Here is a 10,749-nt window from a genome sequence, read left to right on the forward strand (position 1 = left end):
AATCTCATACTTTCAAGGCACCAAGATTAGCACTCAACCAAGAATCAATATTTAGATATTCGAGAGTTAATTCAAACATATAATCCACATATAAATAAGTAAGATTTGGTTGTAACAATGGTGATGGGATATGATTCACACGCAATTTAAGTGTGTTTCTAGCCCTAATTACCTTGAAATTAGCGAATACTCATGCATTATTTCGTAGTATTACTTTGTTTTCTTCATTTGTAGGAAATTATGGTCAAGAGAGGAAAAAGACGAAAGAAGTAGCGAATTCGAGCAAAAAGTGAACTCCGACTAAAGGACAAAAAGTCAACTAGTTGACCATAGGTTCAACCAAGTCAACTTGGCCCGATAGCAAGAAGTTCAAGGCCCAAGACCAAAGAAGCACAAGTGAAGACCCAAGCCCATTTGTATTCAAATTCAAAATAGATGTAATGATAATAATAATAATAGTGGACCACACCTCACACACATCACACATGTGGATGAGATATTTATTTGTGTTCACACTAGGCACACACTCACTTACACTTTTACCCTCCGGTTTTCTTTATATTTTCCAAAATGTTTTCTAATCTTCTAATTCTCTACATTTTTATTAGGTTGTTTTAGTCTTTTCATTTTACCAATTTTCTACTTGTTTTTGAGCCCTTGGATCTAGGGTACAAGTCCAATCTTGACCCTTGAACCCAAGGGGATATTTAAGCACCTTTGCACACACATTTCACAAGCTTAAGACCCATTTTTCTACACCCTAGGCCTTTTGGCCGAATTTGGGACTTCTCTCCCTTCTCACCTCTTCTTCATCCCCCCATTCTCCACATGTAGGCTTGCACAAGGAGGAGGCACACACATTTCCGGTATCTAGGCCACCATCTTTACGCCATCGCTTCATAAGGGTAGCAAGAGAAGCCATGAAGTTATGGCAATAGCTAGTGACAAGCTTTGCCTTGACTTTCATGGATTTCTCCTCTCTTTCCCTCTTCTTTCTCTCTCTTATTTCTTGCTTATGGTGTTGTTTGATGTGTATTGATATATACTTGTGTGTGACCTCTCATGGTTTTAGGGTTTTGAAACCCAAGTTTAGTTTTGTATGGTTTTGTTGAGGAATTAATAAAATTGATGTTTATTCATATGATTTGTGTACTCTTGCTTTAATTTCTTCACTCTAGATGTATGGTTAAAGTTTTCCCCTCCTTAGTCTATGTTTGGTGTGTTGAAATTGGAATATTAAATTGGGGAATTTATATTTCAATTTAAATTATGGCATGAGTTTGGTGGAATTTGCCCATTGCATATCTCTATTTCCATTTGGATTTCTTAGATTGTGGTTCTCAAATAACCCAATTTTGAGTATTATTACCCTTGATTGTCAGAATAGTATTCGGAATTGTTGGGTAGGGTAATTGTTATCACAAGTACTCTTTTCGACCTTATTATTTGTGGTGATGGTTGCTAGAGTGTGTCACAAGTACTCTTTTTGACCTTTGGTTTATGGTCATTTAGTCACTTGCATGCTTTTGGTAGTTTGTTCTTTGCTTGTTTGTTTGTTGTGTGAATTAATGAAAAATGTTTGGCAACTAGTTCTTCCATAAAAAAATTTGACCATTTGTTTGTTTATCTTTCTTGTGTTTTGTTGAAATTGAAGTGTGCAACACTTCTTTGTGTTCCTAGGCCGTGGTGTACCTATTTAGGTAGCTTTGGGACGCTTTTCCACTTCTTTTCCTTTCTCGTGTTTACTTTCATTATTTTGTTTGTGTTGTTTGAAGACCGGCTTGATGTCTCTAATCTCAAGCGCTTCTAGGGAGGCAACCCTAGGTAGTTTGATCTTTTGAGTTTCATCTTGCAGGTAATAAGGTCCTTTGACCATTATTGGATGGTAGGGAGGTGTGCGAAGTGATGGCCTAGAGAAAATTCACTTTGTGTGAAGTACAGTTTCTGCCCAGTTTTTTACAGTGGATTTGGGAGCCTATATTTCACAACTCAGAAAGATTTTTGTCATGAAAATTTCCAGAAATGTAGCCCTTATGTTGACTATATGCCTCCAAAACAGTTTTCAGTTTGAAGCCATGGAACTCTATTTATTCAGTAGTTACTGCATGAAGGTCAGAATCCAAGCAGCTTCTATACAATGATATTGGGAAGCTACAACTCCTTCACCTGAATGAATTTTGAGCCGAAATTTTTAGGAGCTGTGCCTTGTCATGTCTATTGTATCCCAGAAAAACATTTTTCATGTTGGTACTTCCTAGCTTCATATTTGGTGTTCCAAGTAGGCAAGGGGCAGAAACTGGCAGTGCAGAACAGTCAAATTTGAAGAAGAACTACTCCCAGATGAGGAAGAGTTTAAAATTGAAATTTCATGGGAAAACAGTAGTATGTGTTAGCTTTCATATCCAAGTGGTCTCACCCCCTTTGCATCTCTGGAGCTTCAGTTATTGCAGTTTTGGTGACTGGGGGTCAGCAGCAATTGTTAGAAACCGTGTGTCAAATTTGCCTAGCTACTGTGAGCAATCTACAATAAATATTGGGGACTTCCATACATGAAACTTCAAGCTCCAGATCTCTACTTTTTTTATCATTTAATCAGATTTCCAAATAGAGAAAGGGTGAAGTTTCAGTTCACATTCAAAGAGGCAAGGATCAAAACCATAGAATGCAAAACTGGGACTGCAGCTTAGTCATGTTGGGTGCATCACGAGTATGAAAACTATGTGCAATTTTGTGTATGATGTGCCCTACTCCCAAGATTAGGAGGTCAAGTTTTAGTAAAGGGGAAAAGTAAGAGTATCGTACTCAAGGGATTGAGTAACTCTACCCTAGCTAGATCACTGTGAAAATAAACCTAGAAAACACATGCAAGGTCTACCTTTTTATAAAAACTCACAACCTTAGCCCTTTGGAAGCTAAAGATCATGAGGATGGTATTTACAATTGTGGTAGTGAGCGGGTTGGTTGATTCTAATTTAGATAAAGAAAATTAAGTTGCATAAAATAAAATAAACAAATAAAAATGTAGAGACTAAATCAACGAGAAAAATAGAGACTTAGGCATCGCACCCAACCTTACTCATGCACAAAATGTAATCCATATTTAATGTAATAACATGTTTTGATAAATTTCCCCTTAACGCTTTGATGAAACTACCAAGAAACCAACTAGTCATGCAATTTAACAATCTCTTCCGAAGCAAAGCTAAATTACACAACCTTTATTCCATTCAAATCTTCCGGATCCTAAATGGCCTATGGTGCCGTGAGCCTAAATTTTTCCGGAACCTAAACTCACAACATCATGCTTTAATTTCAAGGTAAGAAATTCAAGCAACTTAGTTCTTCCCGTAGGAATAAGCTAAGCCACCACCTATTTAGCTACACATGCTCACGGAATCAATAGTTTATCAAGTTCATGTTTCCGATTCATTAATTTCCTAAAGCATGCTTGTAGGTGATAAATCTATAAACACACTTAGGATGCATGAAAGTATAGTAGCCAAAAGATTCAAAACATGCATAAACATCAAACCACATGGAAATTTACATTATTTACACATAAGTTGCTCTAGCCTCAAATCCAACTACTCACAACACATGATATTACAAATACAAGCCATGAACATCAAATTAAAGAGAGAATGAGAGAAAAAGAGCTAGAAGAACTACTCAACCTTCCACCTAGCTCTCAAAGATGTCAAATGATGAGAGAGTTGCTTCAAGGTATGGGATTTTCGGTTTTACAACCCAAAACACCATACACATCCACAAAACTCAAGAACAAAGAAGAACAAAGGCTTGGATGTGTGAAAACAAGTGTTGTGGTTGATTTAGAGTGTATAGTAACTTCGGTTTTGGTGAAACTCAAGTGCCTACACACCTATTTCTCACACTAACTCAAAGAACTATGTACAAGGTATGAAAAACTAACCTAAAACTAGAGAAAATAGAGATTTTGATGCTCCAAAATGAGGGAGCCAAGGGGGTGCACGGTTTTGGGGAGAGAGTAAGGGCTATTTAAAGGCCAAGGCAATTCAAATCAAGGGTGGAGATCAAAAGAAATGAAGGGCTAGATGTGATTGACAAATGTATAAGCACAAAATGTGGATCTAGTTTTTGACTCCACATAGAAATCACCTAGAAAGCCCATAGATATTTTGGTGGAGGAGAAAAAGTAAGGGTAGAAGGGTCATTGTGTAGGGAAACAAGGTAATAAATGGGAGACAAAGGTGTAAGGTGTAAGAATTGGACCACTTGTCCTCTTTCAAATTTTGAATTTCAAAATAACCTAGACCTAAAGTCTTCCCACCTAAAGTCTCTAACCCTAGTCATCTCTTTCTTGTCCTCCACACATGTTCTCGGCTGGCCAACTCAGCCAGAAATGTCCGGAATCCGGCGTTGACCACCGTTGACCCATTTTTTATCCGTTTGTGCACTTTCTTCCTTCAATTGAATCTCCACCAAAAGTTTGGAATTGGCCTTTGACTTCTTCATACCAAATGTTTATCCATGAGTGTAGATCATTCTGGTAAAATTTCAGAGGTTAGTTCACCGTGGTTTGGCCGGAACTGCGGCCGGAATCCATACAGGTCCGGTTTTGCAGTTTTCGTCTTTTAGTCAGAAACTTGGGCCAATCTTTTGAAGGTCTTCCACTTCGAACTAGCTCTTGAACTCTTCATACTAAATAATCATTAGGATGTCTAGAATGGATCTGGAAAGTTTCAACTCATTTGGAGTTCATGTGGTCAGTCTGCCACTCCTCCTTCGTTGCTAAGCTCGGTTTCTCCTAGACGAAGTAGGAAAATGTGTTAAGATTGACTTTTTAGTGCATTTCCAAGCTTCTCCATCATTTCCTAACATGATAAGGAAAATATAATAAATATATATAAATAAACACAAAGGTTAAGCAAAAGTGCAAGATTAGGGGAATAATTACTAGGTAATTATGGACCTAACAAGTCATATTTGAAGATCCATATCTCTTGACTCACAATGACTCTAAAGGATAAATTTACATGAGTTTAAAGCTCAGGGAGTCTAGTTTCTATTAGAAATGACCACACTTGATTTGAAGCAACATTGAGCCCTAGAGAGAAGTTTTCATGTGCATAGGTCAAGCTGCAAGTTACTGTTTTCATGGTGTTTTGTGAGGTGCACTTTTATGGTGGTATTTGGGCTATTTGCACAACCTTGGAGCATAATTGGAGTATCTTGATGAAGTACTCATAACATGGAGCTTACATTAGGAAGTTAAGGCCTCGTAGCCTTGAGGTTGGTGTCTATAGTATCTTCACCGAAGGTCGTGTGCATTGGGAGATCTACAAAGAGAGTACTCTTTAACTTTTCTTGACCATAATTGTTAGCTGTTTTGGGTCTTCGCCAAACCTTTTTTCACACTTGAATTTTTCATTGCTGTGAGTACAAAATTTTATCATTTTAACGTTGAGGACAATGTTGGTTTTAAGTGTGGGGGTGAGGACTCGAGCGCCCTATTAAAAAAAAAAGAAAAACTTTTCCTTTTTAGATTAGCTTTTTGTAATTAGAATTTAGTGCTTAATGCCTTTTCCAACCCCAATGTCGAGACATGGACTTAGCTTGTTATGATTGTGGATAGATTGAGCATGATCTAGGACTTTGAATTTGTTTTGTAATTGAGTGTATATGTGATCTATGCTTGACTATATGTGTGCACATAGCCTATGGTTAGGTTGGTTCATCAAAATTAGAGAAGCATATAGATGATTTGATTAACTTGCACGCCCTTATTTGTGAGCTTTTGAGCCTAATAACTATAGTGTATGCATTGTTCATTCACTTTTTCTTTCATGTGTGCACAATTTCATAACATTGCGTATCTAGAACTTGCTTGAGACCTTTCGAGGCTACTTGTTAGCTTACGACATGATGGAAAGGATTGAGGCATTAGGCTTAATACCACCATGGCCAAAGAAGCATGTGCCCAAAGATATTTACCACTAGATTGCCACCTTGAGCCTATTTATATATTAATCCTTCTTGTTCATTTGCACCACAAATTCTGACCTAGTCTATACACTTTTATCCTACCCTTCCGTGGTAGTTCGTGAAGCGATTCGAGAGAATGACTTTATGTTTGATTGCTTCAAAAGAAAAGATAAGTCAAAGGTGTGAGGTTACAAAAGAAAAAGTGTGGGGATGAGTGATTTGTATAGAAAAGAAAGTTCTAAAAAAAAAAAAAAAAGTTGTGAAAATAAAAAGAAAGTTCAAGGAAAAGAAAAGTAGAAAAGGAGAGGAAAAAAAAAAGTTGTGTTGATAAAAAAAAAATACCTTGTTTAGTTAGCGGGTTGTACATTGGGTTTAGAGTAAGTGAGTTAGCATTCGAAAGCAAAAGTCATATATCTCTACTTTGTGTGCCCTAGCCCAAATTTTTTGTAAAGGATGCCTATTTTAATGTCATGATGCAATTTAATTTGTTGGATGCTTATATCAATTTTTGTTGGGTTGAAATGCATGTCTAGGAGCCTAGTCAACTCTAGGGTATGTATTTTGAGCATGTCTAGGATTGAGTTAGAGGCTTGACTTCCTCTAATTCCTAAGCTAGAACCCTCAATTTGGTATTCTAAGGGTTATAAGCATGGTGATTTACATCCGCCGCATGATTGCGAGGGTGAATCGCTTAGTGGTCTAATTCTTGAGCTTTATGCCAATTAGAGCGACTTAGAGACCCTTGAACCGGCTCTAGCTCTCTCTAATTGCGTTTGTGTGACCCTTGAAACGGCACATTAATACCGTAATTGAGAATATATGGTCCTTGAGCCTTGAACCGCCTTGGATACGACTACCGCCTAATCAAGAATTTTACATCTACATTACATAGCTTCCGACACATAGGATTTGGGTCAAGGAACCTCCCTAGCACCCAACACTCTCTTGTCTTGAATTTTTTGCAAACTACTTTAGCATTGCATTTTTCATTTTTAGAAATTTTTTATTTTCGGTTCTCAAATTTAGTTTAAGTCTTCACAATTAAAAATCACAATTTTCGGATACTTGTTGCTAGGATAATTTGTATTTGTGCTTAGTTGTCCGTAACCAAGTGGGGTTCCCTATTCCCTTGGGTACAATACTTAGAGCTTAATTTATTTGCCCTAAACTTGATGACCGTGTTGTATTACGCGTGAGGCGCTAGTATAGGCACCGAATCGATCAGGATGGAGCTCAGCATGTTTCAGACAAGTATGATTCATATCCTCACAAGATACATCCACTCTTTCTTCACTTAGATCAAGGCAATGCTTAAAAGTTTGTAATCCCTCAAGTATATGTGAGAGAAAATATTTTGAGGCAATCAAATAGCTCACATATATAAGAAACGAAAAGCACTTTGTGAATATAATTTTTTTTCTTTCAAAGATCTCTTGAAGGAAATCAATTACTTGCACAAATAAACCTAAGCCAAAGTTCAGTTGCTAATTTGTTGTTATTATTCAATGGAATTGCGCTTGACCAAAAAAAATTGGGAGTGAAGTTGCATTGAGCATTTAAGAACAAATTTAATTAAATAAAGATTTGACCTTTTTGATTTATCATGTAGAATTGTGTAGGCATATTATTAAGGTACAATGGATTGCTTTATTTGCTCCAATTGTTAGCTTTTCAACCCACCTTTCTCCTCAGTGTCCATTGCATGTTCTGTATTACCTTTTATCAATTAAGTTGTGCACATTGCCTATTTATAGCACATGTTTCTGTTTCAAAATTTTATTGTCCCTCAATAAACTTTTATTGGGGAGCAATAAAAGTTTTTCAAAGTTTTATTGGGGGTCAATAAACCTCCTCAAACTTTCAAAATCAAGAATATCTTTAATTTTCAGTAATTATTGACCCTTAATAAAACTTTTATTGGGGGGGGGGGCAATAAACCTCCTAAAACTTGCAAAATCAAGAATATCTTTATTTCTTACTGATTGTTGACCTTCAATAAAACTTTTATTGGGACAATAAACGTTTATTAGAGGATAATAAATTTTTATTGGGGTCAATTAACCTCCTAAGACTTTTAAAATTAAGAACATTTTCATTTTTCACTGATTATTGATCCTCAATAAAAAAAGGTAATAAACCTTTATTAAGGGGCAATAACAGTTTATTGGGTTGTATTGGGGGGCAATAAACGTTTATTGGGGGCAATAAAAGTCTTCGGTGACTTTTGAGATCTCCGACGACCGGTGACAGGATTCTGGCATCTGAATTCTGGCGACCGGTGATCGGAGTCCCGCGAAGTCTCCTATAGCTTCTCTCTCTATATATGTGACAAAGGCCTGCGACATGGACCTGGTGAAATTGAATTCTCCGTGAAGATGTGGTCGATCGATGGATCTTCCTAATTGAAAGACCCCCTATATGGATAATACACATTCTAGTTGACCGACTAATTCAAATTGTTTTGTTCCGAAGCAAAGATATCCGCGGCGCGGTGCTAACGTGCTAACGCGCATCAGTTTTCTTGCTCATTAGCGCATAGAAGCTGGAAGAGAGTAAGCTTTGTGCCGAAAGGAACAAGCAACTCCTCGTTAAAAGACGTTGCATTTTTCTCATATCTCTTGTGGACCCGGCTTTCGGCTTTGGGTGGAGGATTAATTGATGATTTTAGTTGGAAGTTTAAGATACAGCAAAGTCCAAGTATCTCAATCCACTCTTAAAACCCTAGAACAAGCTCTGAAGATGTACGGACCAATTAAGTTGCTTTTTCTTTAAAGCATCTTTAAAGCTTCTTTGTGATCCTTTCTTTCAAGACATTTACGTACTGTAGGATCTTATGCTTAATTGGGACGTTAAAGATCGACTATATATAAACAAGCTTCATCTTCATAAAATATATATTCTTTGTCAGTTTCTAAATAATTTTCTTTGGAAGATAAATTGTTTGTCTATGTGTAATCAGATTTTGATAGTGGCTCTTATGGTGGGTCTGTCTATGAATGAACAGACATTACTTCCCAACAAAGGAAAAAAAACTAATTAATTATAAAAAAAATAAAAAATAAAAAAATCTCTGTTTCATAATATAGTTGCCAAAAAAGTTGCGTACAGCCGTACATTGATCCGCCAACATGCAATCACCTATCCAAAAAATAAAAATAAAAAAATTAAATTTAATCTGCTAGCATGGGAACGTAGCACGTCCTAGGCACAGCACCCATCAAAATTCCAAAACCTATGGTGGTGGTGCCAGGCACAAACGCCACTGGCAAATCCAAGCATTGAGGATTCATAATCACATGCTGCCTCTTCCACAACCAACCAGTCCTATACGTGGCCCAAATCGCCATCTGCACGCCGAACCTTACTCCCCCTGTTTCCCTATCCTTCATCATCTTCTCCAACACCCCTTGTTTTAGCGCCGGCTGCTCGCCATCCCACTTGTTCATCGCCACCCTCATATGCACTTCTTTCTCTGTCCTCATGGTCAACTCGAACGGCTCGATCGACTTTATGGCTAATGGCACCGTGTCCTCGGACAGAATGAAGCCCTCGACGCGGTCGAAAGAGATGTAAGAAACGAGGTTTGGGTTCTCCATTCTGAACTTGACATCCCATTCGGCTGTCAAGTTTGTTTCGGAGACATTAAATTTGTGGACGGATAAGGCAGTTATTTGGACAAGGGGAGCTTGGGGACCTAGAGAAAGCTCTCGACGAATTCTTGAACCTGCAATGATGCCGACAAACAGAAAAGGAAGGGAAATGAGAAGAATGAATGTGGCAATGGTTGGTGTCCACCATGACGCTTTCATAGTTGATGATGACCTAGGAGTGTTATTGCTCTGGGATTTTATGGAATTGGGCTGGTAAGAAACTGGAAGCAATGGAACTATTGCATGCTTTGATGATGGTGAAAAAGAAGCCATAATGCAAAGCAAGTCTCTTTCCTTGATGCCTCGTCGTTTTCGTGATTACAGCAAGCCAAGGTCGATAGGGTATTGGTTAATCAAGAGAGTTGTGAGATGCAGATGTAGTAGTTGGTGGTGATTGCATGCGTCGTTAGAAACAAGTCAGAGGATCAATGTACGCGCCGGCCGGCTAGTTTCTTCCGGTTGGGTCACGTGCACGGATCCTCAATCTTCCTCCTAACTCATTCGTTGAGAATTAACCAGCCTGATTGATGATGGCGGATTATAAAAACTTAAAAAGATGATGTTAATGGATTTGCCTTTTATCTTTTAGCTCTTTCGCTTGCACAAAACTACCGGTGAGTTGGATAAGAATCACACATTTGTCTGGTGGAAATTTTTCCCAGCTCATCAGCTATACTATTATTGAAATTAGGGATGACCTTCGAAAAATAATTATCTTAATTAAGCTTAATTAGAACCACATCCCTGTCCAAACCCCAAAAAAATAATAATAATAATAATCTCGTGAGCAACTAATTTGAATAATATTAAGAAACAATACCAAATTGATTGATCTTTTTTTCATTATTTTTTGGAGAGTGAAAGTGGTACCTTTTTTTTAAAAAAAAACCACGCCCTTTAATTTTTCTATTCTTCATGAATGTTAGGAAGAAAGGGGTGCAAGTGGTTTCCAAGAAAATGGGTGCCAATTTCACCGGTCAATTTTTATTTTTTAGGTAAATAGTATTTTTGAATCAATCTAAAGGGGCGTAAATATATTTCATCTCAAGTCAGAGTGATCGTAACATACCCTTTCGCTGTCATCTCAAGTAGTGACAGATAAGAAGGTATCGTAGTACCCACGGTGGTACATAGA

The 10,749-nt window shown here is 37.5% G+C and overlaps 1 protein-coding gene across 1 annotated transcript; it reads right to left on the reverse strand.

Moving 5' to 3' along the window:
• Nucleotides 1-9,134: 9,134 nt before the first annotated feature.
• LOC133726456 (uncharacterized) lies at nucleotides 9,135-9,887 on the reverse strand. Its single transcript, XM_062154002.1, has one exon. It carries the CDS (start codon nucleotides 9,885-9,887, stop codon nucleotides 9,135-9,137), a length of 753 nt encoding a protein of 250 aa, XP_062009986.1.
• Nucleotides 9,888-10,749: the final 862 nt, after the last annotated feature.

Source organism: Rosa rugosa, chromosome 1, assembly GCF_958449725.1.
Source record: "Rosa rugosa chromosome 1, drRosRugo1.1, whole genome shotgun sequence".
NCBI lineage: Eukaryota > Viridiplantae > Streptophyta > Magnoliopsida > Rosales > Rosaceae > Rosa > Rosa rugosa.

Bases quoted from the DNA above. Each gene is read 5' to 3' on its own strand.
- LOC133726456 (XM_062154002.1), bottom strand. From the start codon at position 9,887: ATGGCTTCTTTTTCACCATCATCAAAGCATGCAATAGTTCCATTGCTT.